The sequence below is a fragment of the Anabrus simplex genome, chromosome 3 (assembly GCF_040414725.1).
Source record: "Anabrus simplex isolate iqAnaSimp1 chromosome 3, ASM4041472v1, whole genome shotgun sequence".
NCBI classification, from domain to species: domain Eukaryota; kingdom Metazoa; phylum Arthropoda; class Insecta; order Orthoptera; family Tettigoniidae; genus Anabrus; species Anabrus simplex.
Window position 1 is genome coordinate 45,215,839 of NC_090267.1, and position 17,710 is coordinate 45,233,548.

Here is a 17,710-nt window from a genome sequence, read left to right on the forward strand (position 1 = left end):
AGCATGGTAATAGAATTGGTATGGCGGAGTTAGGATATACTAGTGTGTATACTTGTTTCTATTATTCAATTTGGTTTTTGGTGACTAAGCCCTCTTATTTTTTCTAAGTTTTCTCCGAAATTTTGCCTAATAATTTATTTTTGTCTTAGTCACTAATGTAGTATGGCTTGTCCTCTGTATCACCGGACCTTCTTCCCATTAGGTTTTATGGCAAGTCATGTCACGGGATTGCTTGAATACTGAGTATCCCAACTTATTTTGTCCTCGGCCATTTTGTTTTTCTTTCTTCTTCTACGGCCGTGTAGTTTGAGCTTCCTCCCTCTATATTGTTATTGCTTCCCTTTAGAGTATGGGCAGCGTGTGTCATGCTAAATAGTTTTAGTCTTCACTTCAGAGTGAACTTCATGAATATGTGAAGCCATGGCCTGTATGGTCTTTGACAATAATATTTAGGAGTTCAATCTCCTCTACTTTGTATTCTTGAACTGATAAGGAAGCCTCATCTTCTTCGGTTAAAACCAAAGATTCCCTTATACCAAAGATAATCTGCACTAAAGATTTTCTGTACAAGAAATTGTGTCAAAGGCTAGCTGGTCTTGCTAGATGTATACCAAAGATAACCTAACTATAATGTGTTTAGGACCGACAAGTCTTGTACAATGGCAGGTCCTTATCCCCTGTTAATTATCAAGATCTAAAGCTTTACTTTTGTAATACCTTATGCTTTGTAAGTTTTGTTGTTGTTGCTTCGAAAAGTGGGGAGGAGAAGAAGAAAATAAAAGATTATTTTGGGAACATTTTTAATTTTCTTTTTCTTCTGGGTGGTCATTTGTCCAGACGCCTGGGCCCTGCCTTTCCTTCCCTTCTACTTCTACTGAATTCAGTAACATAAAGTATCAAGACATTTAATCAACATGCTAAAATTAGTATTCCAGGGTGTAGAGTTAAATAGTATGTAGTTAGAAGTTGCGTATTATTAATTTTACTCTTTTTCTCGAACCGTTAAGAATTGCTTCGCCTACACTCCTTGTGAGATCACAATGTCTTACCACCATGTCCCGTGTGACAGGCGAACACAAGCCAGGCCACCGCCGCGCCCCACACCAGGCGATGCAAGCCGCCGTACGCCGCCATCTCAACTGCGTTGTAGGTATAGTCCATCTGCATCATCTTGTATGGCCCGAAGGTTATGGCCAAGAAGAGTGTGGAGCTGACCACCCAGCCCGTGGCCACCCAGAACTGTGGAAAACAAATTATGTCAACAGGCATTAGCAGGGTTAGTACACCTGCGTGGCTGAATGGTCAGCATAGTGGGTTTCAATTTACCATAGATTAGTAGACATATCGTACGTAAACATGACGTACCATTGAAGATACAAATAAACGAGCATGTAAATACACGTCAGAGTTATCAATATTTATAAAAAAAAAGTTACTGTCAATTATCACAAAACAGAGCACAAAACTTAAGAGAATCTGCCAAATTATCCACTGAAACGGATTACACGAAATGAAGCATAAGATATTTTTTGTTTGTTGTCTCAACAACAGAAAAGCGTAAGTACACTTTCTTTCTTTCTTTCTTTCATTCTTTCTTTCTTTCTTTCTTCGTTCCTTAATCCGTTTAACCGCTCAGGATTGGTTTTACCGTGGGACTCAGCGAGGGATCCCGCCTCTATCCCTCAAGGGCAGTTTCCTGGACGTGAGACTTTGGGTCGGGGATTAAAATGGGAAGGAGGACCAGTGCCTCGCCCAGGTCGCCTCAGCTGCTATGCTGAACAGGTGCCTTGTGGAGTTTGGAGAAAATGGAAGGGATCGGAAAGGAAGAGTGAATGAATCGGTCGTGGCCTTAAGTTAGGTTTCATCCCAACATTTTCATGGAAGAGAAGTGGGAAACCACGGAAATCCATTTCGAGAATGGCTGAGGTGGGAATAGAATACTTCTCTACTCAGTTGACCTTCCGAGTGGACCCCGTTGAAGTCCTCGTACCACTTTTCAAATTTCGTCTTAGTGCGGGGAATCAAACTCGGGCCTCCGGGAGTGGCAGTTAATCAATATAAGCACTACAGCACAGATGCGGACATAAATGCACTTACCACTGCAATAGTTCTTGGTTGTCATCAGCTGGAACAGCCGGGGCATTTCTTTTGATGATCACCGTCTACGGGGTTGTTGCAGGAACAGTACATTCTTTTGATGGTCGAAGGGCAGAAGCACAGTGCTTCCTCTGTTCCTATTAATCTGAAGTTCATGTGCAAGCTGGATTTTATCTTGTATAAGCGAGGACTTTACGAACATCTTTACCCTTTTCATGGACCTGCTAGTTGCTTCTGGTGTTTTATCGTATAGCCGAACCTTGATCCTCTAAGACACGGGTGTGCCGCAAGCACAGTGTCCGCGCTAGAAATACCTGTCAACGAGGGTGCAGGTCTCCTCCATTCAGCCGGCTCGTAATTCTCCACGTTGCTGACTCAGAGCTGTGCACGTCTACCAGTGATAGGCTCTAGTTAATGTTTTGTTCCAGAAAAAATGGTTGAAACAATCAGCCACATAAGCTGTGGCTTAAGGATTGACACACTAATTTTTAGTGTATGTTTGTATTAGTATCAGCACGGTTGCTTGAAGAGATTTTGCCTTTATCACAGCCCATATCCTCTGCTTAAGTTTATGCTGTACTAGCTGATGTACCCGTGCTTCGCTACGGGATTCACAGAAAGACTGTGGTTTTCTAACTCAAGTCAACATAGAACATTACAATAAACGTCAGTAGGAATGTAGCTATTAAAAGCAATGTTATCATATAAAATACTCGATCAAATGAAAAACCGCACATTTTCCCACAGTCCAAAGTCCCAGTGCAGGAATGACCAGGCCGCAGACAGCCGTGAACACTCCTCTGCCTCTGTTTATGTAAGTGAGCACTCTACTCATTCCAATCAGTGCCACAGAGTAGCGATTGAATAGCTCGAATGATATGATGCACCAGTGTGTTACGTACCATCAGTATCAGAAAATTTATGAACAACAGGAATGGCATACTAAAGAAGAAGGTTATTTAACTCCCCAGTTACTTCCCGCCAATATTCAGGCAGGGTGTTAAACATGGTACAAAAGGGCGGGTAGGCCCTGCGGTTAGGGGCGCGGAGCTGTGAGCTTGCATCCGGGAAATAGTGGATTCGAACCCCACTGTCGGATTTCCGTGGATTCCCATTTTCACACCAGGCAAATGCAGGGGCTAAACCTTAATCAAGGCCACGGCCGCTTCCTTCCCACTCCCAGCTCGTTCCTATCCCATCGTCGCCATAAGACCTATCTGTGTCGGTGCGACGTAAAGCAATTTAAAAAAAAATACTCGGTACGCAACATTAATCCCATCTGTCGCAAATGAGTGGCAACAGAGGACACAAAGAATATCACAACAAACAATGGGCAATGTCATGTTATTTTTGATCAATTTTATGAGCTTTCTATATTGTAGGCCTTCGCATTCAGTTTTCTTTCGACTCTGTGAATTTAGGGCGTCTTATCAAATTATGTATAGCGTAGATTGTAGTTCCTTATTCCCCAACTTTACCTATCGATTTTCATTAAATTCTGTTCACCCATTTTCTCGTGACTTGGCGCTGATATAGACTTAAGCAACAAAAATCCAAATTAATGAATATTTCTGTTATCATAGTCGGTATGTTAGAATGTATAGGACATAAATGATCGGAAATTTAGATATGTAGTATTTATCGACAGGACCACTAATAACAAATATTTCAGAATTAAATTTTAGGCCTTCCCCTTAACTACCATTTCACTCAGCATGAATAAAATTATCTATAGGCTGGATTATAGCGACTCATTCTCCGACTTTGCATACCAATTTTCATTAAGATAGGACCACTAATAACATAAATATTTGTAAATTAAATTTTAGGTCTTCCGCTAAGCTACCAATCCTATCAGCGTGAATAAAATTATTTATGGCCTAGATTGTAGCGACTTTTTCCACTACTTTGCATACCGATTTTCATCCAGTTCTCTTCAGCCGTTTTCTAGTGATGCGTGTACAGACAGACAGACAGACAGACAGACAGACAGACAGACAGACAGACAGACAGACAGACAGACAGACAGACAGACAGACAGACAGACAGACAGACAGACAGACAGACAGACAGACAGACAGACATTACGGAAAATTAAAAAGTGCATTTCCTAGTTACTGTGGACATGACCGATACAGAAATACCATCCTTTTTAAATTCTGAGCAATGTACAGACAAAACTCTTATTTATATATATAGATATAGAGAGAGGAACTGAAGATCTGTCAAGACGGTGCCTCAATGATTGTTGATGCCTGTCCTCCTGAGGAAGCTGGGGAGTACAGACGAGCTTGTTGGACGCCGAGAAGAGAAGAATGTACAAGAACTACAATTTATGAGTGGAGAGCCTATCCATCCAAAGACTGAAGTGTATGAATATGAGAAGTTTGTCCTTGTCCTTTTGTGTTTTCATGTTTATCCTTGTCTCCTCCTGCTGCTTCCTCTTCCTACACTCCCTGCCATTATTTCGCATTATCACGTCTAACTACACTACACTGGTCATCTATATAGATATGTATAAAAGTACGCGTCACAATTTGAGGGATGGATACCTCAAATACTGGTAAAGAAAAAGGGTGTATAAGCTTCGTCCAGAAATGCGTACATTTTTGGCCTTCACGATCACCTGATCTGAACACGTTGGACATACTTTTGTGGGGATACCCAAAGTCGTTAATGTAGGTGACCGTTGTTCAGGATGAAGCAACGCTTCATGGCAGAACTGTAAAGTCCTCTTAAATAATACATAGAACACCAGGTATATTCGAACGAGTTCGTAACTCCATGCGGAGATAAGTACAAGCTTGCAGTATGGCAGGAGGCTAACATTTTGAACACCTCTTGTAAAGTAATGACCGGAGTACATTAGCACATGCAAGCTAGCTCACGACACCTGAGGTTTCAGCCCACGGCTGAGTCTTATATCTCGGAAAGTACACATTTTTGGACCACGCTTATATACAGTTTTCTTTCCCTTTATGTGACGAACCGAACTCTGAAAATTATGCCGCTTTTTGGAAACATCCTGTATATAACAGCCAAATATTACTCGCTTATCGATCCTGGCTCAGTCTGGTGGTATTTGAAGGTGCTCAAATACGCCAGCCTCGTGTCGGTAGATTTACTGGCACATAAAAGAACTCCTGTGGGACTAAATTCCGGTACCTTGGCGTGTCAGAAAACCGTAAAAGAGTAGTTAGTGGGACGTAAAGCAAATAACATTAATTATTCGCTTATCCCCAGATCGATTTGTATAAATTTGATGAGAAAGAGAGCTAAAATGGTAAGACAGTTAAGACGCTCAGGACTTGTTCATATGGTTTTTGAGGGAAGTGTATGCGGTAAGAATGGTAGGGGTAGACCAAGGTATGAATGTGACAAGCAGATTAGAGAAGATGTAGGATGTAACAGTTACGTAGAAATGAAAATATTATCCCGGGGTAGGGTGACATGGAAGCTGTATCAAACCAGAATATGGACTTATGACTCAAACAACAACAACAGAAACTTTTGTTCAATAATCTTCAGAAACGTAATGGTAAAAATTTTGCAAATGTACTGTTGTTCCAATGGCATTCCAGTGTCGTTCGTTTTGCTGCATGCAGTGGAAATACTGTATGCATGTTGTTTAGCAAATTGTGAGCAGCGGCATTGTGTAGTAAAGAGAGCAGAATTATTTAATACGAAAGGCAACAGTGCGGGATAATGTATGCAAAATTTCACACTCATTTTTCAACACACGAGTTCCCTCAGAATGCGTGTCAGCAAGGTTTTAACTCATATCGAGCTTGTTTAGTTGGTTAATACATTACTTAGTTGGAATGTCTTGAACTTATGACCACGATGTTACTAGCTCCCAACAGTACCTTAATAAATTAGTTTCAAAGAAACTCAGATCACACTTGATTTACTTGGAGTAACTTACTCACCCTGGAGAGTGCTATGTCTCTATGGCGTAGCTGGTCAAGCACGAAGCCCAGACTGAGGCCGATGAGGTAAGGTGATAGTCTATTGTGTGTAGTAGCATAGATGTACATCATGTACTCGATGAGCTTATCCTCCCTGAAACAATCAAATATTTATTTATTGATTATTGACACCACCATCTCAATTACAGTACATATCTGGAACAAGAAGCCAACTTCTACCTTGGGAGTATTCTCCCGACACGTTGTATCTCGGAGATGGACGCAGAAAAGGGAATACGAGCTGCTCAGTTTGAGTTTAGACGTCTTTCCCGCGGTGTCTTTTCAAACATACATCTTAAAATATCCACTAAACTGAAGGTACACCAAACCGTTGCTGCATGCATGTGAAACCGTTGTGACATCAAGAAACTGGAACGTTTTAGCCCAGGATAATCATAAATACCAAATTGGAAGATTATGTAACCAACGTCGCAGTTTTTGAAAGCGCACACATGAACAGTATAGAAGCCTCCACCATCAGTCGCCACTTCGGTTTGATTGGACATGTTACTGTACAGTGAGCTCAGTTCTGACAGGAGGTCTTGCGGTGCGCCCTGAAACGCTACAAGGATCAGTTCAAAAAGACCATGAAGAGCATTCACATCGACCACAGTACTTGGCACACATTTGATGAAGATCGACCTCGTTGGCGTGCAGCCACATTCTCTGCTGTCAAGCAGTTTGGAACAGAACGTCGAACTGCAAACATAGATTCGTCTTAGAAGTAAATTCAGACTAACCCAACCACGTCTAACTCCATTCTACAGTATGTAAGGATTGGCTTGTTGAGCCATCAACGTCATCTGCACAAAGCGGACTAAACACGAAATGCAGGTGAAAAACTTATATTCGTATAACGGCGGACGACGATGACAACGATGGATTAATTTCCTTTTTGACGTGTTAACATATTAAAAATCTTGCACATGCATAATGGGGGTCAATGCTTGCCCGCCATAAGCGCAGTTCCAGAACTAGAAATACCTGTCTACGAGGGTGCAAGTCTCTTCCTCTCAGTCTGCTTGTACTTCTCCACGTTGCTGTGTCAGGGCTGTGCACGCCTACTAGTGACAGGCTCCAGTTACCTCTTTTGGTCTACAAGTAATGGTTGTAACATGCAGGCTGTGGCATAAGGATTGACACAGTTTGTGTACTTCTGTATCAACAACGTTGCTTAAAGAGATATTCCTTTAATCATACCCTATTTTCCATTGTTTAAATTTATAAAATCATGACGTTTTCCTACAGAAAAAGCACATTATTCTTTATTATTCTGCCTCATAAAATGTTCATAGGAGTGTTGAGCGTGTTGTTATCCCCCAAAATTGCCTTTTATTTAGTATTTCATTGCTTATGGCAATTTATTTTACGGGTATACTGTTATTTTAAAGTATGTTGTTCGGCACATTTTATACAAAGGCTGTCCGTAACACATTTAATTATATATGTCCTTATATTAAATAATGTATTAGGCTTTTGGTATCAAAAGGAACAGTCTCCACCTTCTTGCAGTTTACAGTAGGAATCAACTTTCAGTATCATAATATATCCCAATTGGGACAGTCAACATCGTAACCCAGTAGGACTAGACCAGATATCTAATAAACTTCATGAAACTGAAGGACGTAGCTATCCTTGGTCTTAGTGAAAAAAAATGCAGAGGAAGATGTGAAAGACCTCCCCAGGATTTGATATTTTGAATCCTGACGTGGTGGGGAGGCTTGCGTGCCTCAGCGATCCCGAGAACGATATCAACAGGAGCTTCGGCTTCTGGCCGGGGAAGACCAGGGTGTGGGGCAAGACTAAATGAAAGAGTATCAGATCTAAATCTTGAAGGAAGGGAATCTCTGTCTCGGAGAGTAGGGAATGAGAATATCATCAGTTCCGAAGTCGCAGCATGGCGAGGGAAGGCGTCAAAAGAGGCATTCTCTTACCGCTCTATAGGTACTGTGGGCCTATACCTCACCTTCCCGAAATTATTATCATGAAAAGTCAAAACGAGAGATATACCGGACTGGCCGGGTATCCTCGTATCCTCATATCCTCGACACCTCATGGTCTAAGAGGACCGAATTAAGTAAGTAATTTGGCAAGTAAGTAAATAAGAAAGAGGAGAAAGAAATGTGAAGGGAGGGTACGGGCTGTTTTACTGTGGAGGATAGGATACAGTAAATGGAGTAGGAATGGCCATTATAATGTATTGTACCAGCAAGGCATAGGCCCTGGCACATATGAGTTATACAATCTTTATTCATGAGCGAACGGCTAAGTTACGACGTACGAACAGCTGTGCGGGAGAATATTCTCGCCCCTTCTGCACTGCGTGAGGAAGACAGTATGAGAGGGGCAAGGTCGAGTGACGTCAGCACTGCTTGTAGCCTCCCTCCCTGCAGAAATGTCTCGAAACTATTTTAAGCTTATCAACAACTGGACCAATAAATATGAAACTAACACTAAATTGTAGCTCACATTTTAAAAGTACAACCGTGCAAATTTCAGACTAATCTGTCCAGTAGTTTCAAAGATATGACGAGTTGAAGTTTCGGATGTATTATCACCCCTCTGTCACCTGACTCAGAGTGCGGCTCCAAGCTGGATATAAATAGGTCGACGAACCGAGGGTATAGTCAGTGTATCCTAAACTCTACGATCATGACAAAACGTCAGTATGCTCCGTCGTGCTTCGCGTGAGACATAAAATTACACTCTAGAACTCTGAAAGTGTGCGAGGACGTCGCAAGTGAAGTTTCAGACGTGACGTGGCGTGTGAAATGTTATAAAATTTTCTCCGACTAAATCGCCATTGTTTAAGATTTGCGAATATCTTAACCAAATGAATTTACGATAGAGACTGCGTTGAAGTGTAATTGGGAATTCAAGTGTTTAGTTTACCTGCTGACGGTATTGTGAACTTTGTCAGTCTCTCGTAATTTTGAACTTTGTCATTGACAGTAACAGCATACTAGGACATTGTGTGTGATAAACTGAACTTCCAATTTATGACTTTTTAATTGATTCTGAGACGCATTTCTCGTATACTGGTACGATTATGAACTGTGTGAAATACTATTCCACTAAATATTCATTAAGTAACAAGACTAAATGTGACTATTTTTTCACGTATTTTCTCGAATTTTCGATTATTACCCTGAAAAACTAACTGAATGTTAAGGACATTTTATGGCAATGTTAGGTCATACGAACTCATGTTATGCAAATTCAGTCATAAAAACTTCTTAATCTATGAACATTAGTATTCCAGAGACTGTTATAGGAGTGATATTAATGGCATTTTCTCAAGTGTTTCATGGACTGTGATGATTATTCTACGATTGAACCTAGGACATAATCAGTGACTATTATGAACGCAGTGATCAATTTTTATTCTATGAACTGTGAGTGAATGACTGTGTTTTCCATTTTTGAAAACGACCGTAGGTCATTACTGCATTGACTTGACTTATGAAACATACTATAGCCTAGACTGTGATATTCTGAGTCACGTATTTAACATCGTAAACCAAAATGTGAGTATACGAACTATGCATTAAGACTTTTGTCAGTGTAAAATACCAATCTTAATGATGATTAAGAGTGCTACAACCCATTATATTGTGCCAACTGAACTTTCCGTGTTTCAACATTCCTCTTTAAAAGAACATCGGAAATCTTGGCGAAGTGTCGTGATATTACACTGCGTAGAACGTCATTTCCAGCGTGGGATCAAGCGTGGTTTCTTCAATTGTGGTATCCAGCGAGGGAATGATCGTGATTTCAACGAGGGATTATAACGTAGTGTCTTCATTGAATTGACGTGCCACGCTGTTGGTGATGAGTAAGAGTCTTGGCTGCACGCTGCAGAAAGTTCCAGTCACCAAGCCGCAGGACAGTACTTCATCAATCCTTATAAGCAGATTACAGGTGATATAAGTGTTTTTCATATATTTTTTGAGTAATTCCACTTAGCCACTAACTGACTTTTAACAAAGCACTCAATCATTTATAGTGCTACTGTCGTCAACAGAAAAGTGCTTCGTGTGAATTTTACTATTCCTAATAATTCATGAAGACTCCATGTCTTGTTTTGAACTGTAGATTTTTCTTTAAAATCTTTTACAAATTGAAGTCATTTCACATAGACGAACTACAGGGTTTGCCATAAAGCAAGTGCACTATTTTATTTTCTTGTAAAATCAATTTAGATGAACTGTAGGAGTATAGAGCAAGTGATTGAAAACTTTTATTTGAACTATCAGATTATTAATGTAAGTGTGTGTTAACATTTTGCTTAAAAATATTACAAGGAACATCCCCAATGGTGAAGTCGCCGATCGCGATGAAACTTAGAAAACACATTGAGGTACATGTAAAAACAATGCCAGCATCAATTTTAGGCGCCAACATTCATTAGCGCGTTAACTAAGGGGCCTAAAAGTTGCGACATTTCAAGTTCCGCGCGAACAGCGATGAATTCCTCCTGTCCAATGCTTAGCCGGAACACTGTTTTGTGCCACACCTATGCTCCTCCTCCCCTCCGCCCCGCCTGGTTCAGTACCACTCGTTTCCCTCTCCCCGCGCTGCCGTCTGCTTAGCTGTCGAACAGGTGCTACACTTCGTACGCAATCAGCCTTCCTCATAGCTCTCCCTTGGAATTTCCACATTGTATAGGCAGTTTACATTTTATGAAATCGTTTATCGTTTGCGACGATTCCTTAAGGGCAATGTCACTGAGCGTGTCAAAAATTACTGTTCATCTTCAAGCAAAGCACGGAAGTCACGGTGGAGAACTTCCAGGAGCTGCAGCTTTATGACGCGATTGAGAGTGAGTGTTAAGCAGTAAACTATTGTCAAATAGGTTTTGACGCTCACGGGGAGATGTCACACTGCGTGACATAGGCCGTAATAACGTAGATTGAAGCGTGGTCTTTTGCGCTGCATGTGAAATTGTAGGTTTATGATATGTTGATACCGATACCTCTGTCCGACTCGCTGGCTGAACGGTCAGCGTACTGGCCTTCGGTTCAGAGGGTCCAGGGTTCGATTCCCGGCCGGGTCGGGGATTGTAACCTTAATTGGTTGATTCCTATGGCACGGGGGCTGGGTGTATGTGTTGTCTTCATCATCATTTCATCCTCATCACGACGCGCAGGTCGCCTACGGGTGTCAAATAGAAAGACCTGCAATTGGCGAGCCGAACCCGTTCTGGGATATCCCGGCACTAAAAGCCATACGACATTTCATTTCATTACCGATAACGCTCTCGTTGTTTTTAAACAAACAGTTGTGTTCTCCGTTTTTCCTGTCAATACATATACACATAACAACATGTATTTTAGTTATTTTTTTATTTTTTTTTCAGAGCTTGTAAGTTGCTGACTTGAAGGTGACAGTCTCTATTTGGAGGACGTTACAAGTTTGACGTACAAGTCTGATCAGTCGGAGGAAACCGAAAAGGATATTGAATATAGCGAGCCAGAACAGGGACAAAGCCAAGACAGTGCCAGTTCGGCGGACACCGTAGACTTACAGTATAAAACAAGAGCAGTCAACTTCTGGAGGAGTGGAAAACGGAAAAATCTTAAATTTACAACTGTGCAAAAGCACTTCCGTCGTTTGCATAGTGTGTCACAGCTCTCCACCTGGAAAAAAAGTTGTGGATGAAGGAGGCTCCCTCCGAGACACATTTGGTCTTATTGCGATGGATTGCAAGAAAAACTTTGACGCGGAGTACAGTACGTCCACCATCCATGACGCCACAATCAAACATTGGACAATGCAAAGTGCCCGCTCTTGCGGGATCCATGACTTTAAATCGTCCTCACGCTGGGTGTACGACTTCAAAAAGGAATTTGGGATCGCATCCCGAAAAATTACTGTCGTGACAACAACGAGAAAACTTGATAGGGAAAGTGACGTTATGGTGGAAGCCCGAATGTTTGTGGAAAACGTAAAAGAAAAAATACAGTTACACAGCCCATCACATGTTTTTAACAGCGACCAAAGCGGCTTTAATTTGGAAATGTACACCGGCAGAACATTAGCGCGCCGAGGAGAAAAGTCGATTAGCACGGTGGTCCAATCAATTCCCTCTACTACACACAGCTACACGATTATGCCTACCATGTCAGCAGAAGGTGAGCTACTCTCCTCGTTGCTAATCGTTTTAAAGGAAAGAAATGGCGTTTTTGGTTCCCTTGTTAAGAAACGAATATTTTCACACGAAAATATTAATGTCGTGTGCACCACGTCTGGAAAGATGGGCAAAGCAGAAGTTCAGAGCTGGTATAATGACATCTTGAAACCAAGTTTACCCGATGGACAAAATATTTTATTGTTAGATTCTTTCTCTGGCCACAATGCGCTTGTTCATGGCACGGAAGTTGAAGTTATGAAGATTCCAGCCGGCGCTACAGCCGTTTGTCAGCCATTTGACGTGTATGGGTTTCGGATTTGGAAAACATACGCAAGACGAATGTATTCCGGACTGCGCCTTATGAATACCGGCATCTTGCTGCATCACCGTAACACCATCTTAAAGTTGCAATCACTGTTACATTTCCAGCTGACATCTCCTCGATTCAAAAACATGTGGAAGTACTCGTGGTACCGCAGTGGGTACCGTGATGGTCATCCTGGACAATTCGAACACCCGGTAGTGTATTCCTTGGTATGTTCTTTGTGCCCGAATACTGGTTTTGTCAAATGTGCGTGGTGTACACAGGACTTGTGCGTCAAACACTTCTACGAGGAACACCACTATTGTAAAGCATACGTCCCTTGAGAAAAGTATGGTGCCTGTTGTTAATTGTGTTTTGTTTCAGTCGTCTTTTCACTTTTTTGTAATGTGTCGAATAGACCATAAATTGTTTTTGCTTACTATTATTGACGGGGAGTTTGCCCGATGTAATGCATATGGAGTCATTTATTGTGGTGCCTTGTAATTTGTTGTTGTTGTACCAGTTCGTACAATAGCCATGTACACTTTTACGTATGTAACTGCCATTGTACCCAGAAGACTGTAGTGTGATACTTTAATATGGCTACTTGTTGAATACATAGACCTCTGTCAGCTATAGCGCAAAAGTACGAGTAAGTAGGACTACAGCTCTGCCTGTGATTACGGTATATCTACTGCATATATAAATGCACATCTTTATTTATTTTTCAAGACTTTGCTTATTACGTCAATCATTCCATGTCATACTCATATCAAAGTTGTCTATGCATTTTATTGAGTTATGTTCGACAACCATGGCTGCAATTGAAATGTGTTGTGCCTTTCACTGCAAAACATATATACATCGTTCAATACAAGCACAAATAAAAACATTCTATCTAGATCCCTTATACCACAGTACGTAATACGGGAAATACCAGCAGTTTCTAACTCGGAGTTTATATTTGCTGTTGTTCGCGATTTCGTTTCGTTATGACACAACTGATAGCGTACACAACATGGGGGTGGGGAGTGGACATGAAAAGAAGGTCTGGACCTGTAACCATATTTTGATATCCCGAGGTACAACATCTCATTACATTCATTGAGATCCTCTACCCGGGCACGTAATTTCTTTAAATAAAAGGATATTTAACGTTGTTTCAAGGTGGGTGATTTATTTTAATAAATTTCATGTGTATGTCCACTCTAAATGACACTACCGACAGCTTCAAGGTGTTTCAGACGTAAATAATAATTTAAGCCTAGGTCGGGCGCGGTACCTTATCCCACGTTTGTCCACGCCCGATGGTGCTTAACTCGGGGTTGTACCCACGAATTGACAACTCACCGGATGAAGATGGAAAAACTGTGGGAATAAATTTATGTAGCCATAGAAATGATCAAGGCTGCAGTACCAGCGGGACTCCAGTAGACTAATAGAATATCCAAGAGTGTATGGAGGGAGATATGGGTGCGCAAGTATTGGGAACAGGGGATTATAATGTCAATATTCAGGACAGGAAATAAGAAGATGCGCGTTAACTACCGAAAAATCATCATCTACCATGATGCAAAGATAATGGAAAGAATCATTAGAAAAAGCGTGGAAAGTCAGTTACAAGAGGAGCACTTTGTATTCAGAAGTGGAAGGTCAACTGGGGAGTCAATTTTCATCTTGTGATAGGTCATGAAAAAACACTGGGAGTATGGGAAGGAAATAGTTAAGTCTTTTGTAAACTTGCAAGAAGACATGCAACAGAATCCCCAGAACAAAAGTTTGGGAAAACTTGATGCACAGCGGCATTGGAACTAATAACAGTGATAAAACAATGTATATTATGTGTTACAGGTGTGCGCAGACAACAGCAGGTAGAACAGAATGGTTTGGAATTTACAATGGGTTAAAGAAAAATGGAATTAGATTTTGGGTGGAAAAAATAAAATTTTGTTCTTCTCTTAAATTGTTCTCTAAATCTTCCTCCTTCAAATGGCACCTTGAAACTTACTCTAAAATAATTGTAACTATTTTATTTTTTCCATTTATCTGAGACGGATCGTGGGATAATAGCTAACTCCATAGCTGTGAAATTCCATTTGTAACTTCAAAGTTCCTACTTTTCAGTGTAGTGAAAAAAGGTTGATTTTATCAGTTGGCATCGTGCATGTGATGTCCTTCCGTTTTTATATATTTCTTGGAATTTGTTATCCTCGGTGTGCTTGTAATAAATGCGATTGTTCAAATTTGTATTGTGGCAGTATCAGTAGCTTAGTGATCACTCTCTGTGAAAACACCTAGATTTAGTGGTAAAGTTTTTAAAGGCGTGTGAAATGGCAGAAGAAGAAGAAAAAATAAAGTAATTTTCAAGGCAGTGGCAACATACAACCGAAGGAATATTACCAAGTGTCACGTTGGAAAGAAATAGACTTAGAAATGGCTGTGGAAGTAAGGAGAAATTGAAAGCGCTTAATAGCAAAATTGAATCTAGCAAAGAAGTCGGCTAAGGATAACATGAAGGCAAGCATAATGGGCGGTCATACAAAGGCCGAAACCGGTTCCAAGAAGGACATTCCAGGAATCGTTAAAGAAGAAGAGGAGTATATATGCGAGCATCTTCAAAAGGCAGAAGTATATAAACATTGTTGGTTACAAGGATAATGTACAGGTAGAGGAGCTGACTAATACTAAAGAAGCATAAAAATTTATCTACTATAACAATTAAATTTACAGTAAGTTACAAAGGGTGTAAACTTTCAAAGCGGCTGGAATCGACAAGATTTCTGGGGATGTACTAAAGACAATGGCTTGGGATATAATACCACGTCTGAAGTACTTATTTTATTAACGTAAATAAATAAATGATTACTGGATTATAGACACTATATTCATTTAATGAAGCCAAGCTTTCAGCCAAATTGCATTGGCCTTCATCAGGGCAACTTAAATTCTGCTTCCGACAGTGAGCAAAGAAATTAAAAGAAACGTGGCATACATGTATAAAATTTAGAGCAATGTTTCCAGAAACCGTTTTTCACTCGTAGTGTATTACCGATCGCTAATTGCATGTATTCAGCACCTAAGTTAATATTTGTCGGCCGTTATTATACACTCATTTTTATTGCTATCCCGGAGATTTACTGACCTCGGAATGACGTGCCGGTGTTCCCAATGTCCTTATGCTTTGAGTGAACATGTCCCTATATTTTTTAACTATTCCAATGCGCCATTAATTGCGATTTAAAATTGATTATATTTTCATTGCTTCCCCATAAGGAGAGCTCTAGAATGGGTACACCAACATGGCGGACCGCGCGTTCAACTTGGCGTACTTTCTCCTGCAGCGGAGAGCTGCCATCAGCGATCCATGTATAGAGATCAGTGGTCTGGTTAGACACCGTGACTCCCGTGACCCTCCTGAGGTCTTGTTGCAGTTCTCTGGCAGTTGCTGAACGACGCCGAAACGCACAGATGGTCAGGCATCGGTCAACCTGTGGGGTTGTCATGCGTCAACGACCTTGTCCAACCCTCCTTGTGAACTGGCCTGTCCCAATGTAGCGATTCCACAAGCGGTGAATAACTGACGGAGAGACATTGATATCCACATCAACACGATGCAATGTCCATCCCTCCTAGATCAAAGTGACGGCCCTTGCGACTTGAAACTCGTTGACTTATGGGATGTGGTGGTTGACGTACAATGTGCTCAAATGACCCCAGTTGTCTGCGTACCTCACAACGAAACACGGACGCACCGCGATTCACCTTGTTTTGAGGGGTCGCCTGACATTTTAATGCATGGCTACGCCTACAGATGGAGTATAACTTCGATTTGACATACCCTGAGTAGCTAATGTCTCAAGGTATGCTGTGCGACCATTAGAACCCCATCCATCAAATTAACGTTCACATACCAGACGTTACAAGACATGTTCTCCTAATTTTCTGAACTGTGTATATACCAGGTGGCTCACGGACGCCGTACTTTGTACTTATAAATGTCCCGCATGCATAAGTGATGTGTGGGGTGTCTACCAACTGATTTTAGCAGGGGAACTACTGCCAGTGAGCAGGTTACGTCAGAATATGAAGAGATAAGAATCACAGTCACACTCGCAGTATATTAATCAGCGCTGGCGGTCGAATGCACCCATTGCATTAGTAAACATCGTTTTCGACCGCATAGCTCTAGGCTGGTGTATGGTACAGCCGCACGATATTTACTGTCTGTTTATCGACAATGGTTAGTGTGATCAGCAGCGATGAATACACATACATTACTTTTAACTGGACTGCCAGGTCGGAATGCAACCGAAGCTCCAAACAGACATATGCCATCTACACCACCGAACAGTATCGTTTTTGTTTCATACAAGCAACTCTTTTATCGAGTGGAATGTCTACACATGTATAAATTAACAAGTGATTAAATTTCCTTTTCTGCATCTTTGGCGTGTTAACAAACAGTAGCGGCGATTAGGGGGAGCGGCGTGAAGGGAAAGTCGTCCCCGCCCCTCGCCACTTTGAGGAGTAAACATTACATATTCACTTTAGCCACCTGGAGCTAGGAATTATTATTATTTGTTTTGCTAATTGCTTTACGTCGCACCGACACAGATAGGTCTTATGGCGACGATGGGATAGGAAAGTCCTAGGGGTTGGAAGGAAGCGGCCGTGGCCTTAATTAAGGTACAGCAACAGCATTTGCATGGTGTGAAAATGGGAAACAACGGAAAACCATCTTCAGGGCTGCCCACAGTGGGATTCGAACCCACGATCTCCCGGATGCAAGCTCACAGCGAATTATTTGTAAAAGAAACGTTATCTGTACAAGCCTTTGTGTCTTATCTGCTAATTCTTTCCTTTATTTTCCTTAATTATTAACATAATTTTTGGCGGAAATAAGCACCATATGCCGTTCGTCACGGCTAACCGATTTGTATAGCGCTACGGCAAGTAGTGGAGACTTTGCATGTGCTGTGGGGAAGAGTAGTAGGGTTATAATGTATTTGCCAAGGTCGTGGACACTGAGTTATAATTCACCGGTATGCCGCACGCATTCGTCAGTCTGGCAGCCTCTTCAGTGTCTGTTAGTTCCTTAGCGTGTATTAAAATACTAAATAAATTTTAATTGCATGATCATGCCGTACTTCTATTTAACTTCACCGGCTGAGCTAGCCGTGAAGTTAGGGCCGCGCAGCTGCGAGCTCG

General features: G+C 41.3%; 1 protein-coding gene across 1 annotated transcript in view; it reads right to left on the minus strand.

The window, feature by feature from the left end:
- LOC136866642 (nose resistant to fluoxetine protein 6) overlaps positions 1-17,710 on the minus strand; it is a 695,618-nt gene that overhangs the window by 510,065 nt on the left and 167,843 nt on the right. The window contains exons 9-10 of the mRNA XM_068226788.1: positions 6,027-6,159; positions 1,050-1,239 (exon numbers count right to left, since the gene is read on the minus strand). Coding sequence (XP_068082889.1) covers positions 1,050-1,239; positions 6,027-6,159 — 323 coding nt within the window. The remainder of the gene's footprint in view (positions 1-1,049; positions 1,240-6,026; positions 6,160-17,710) is intronic.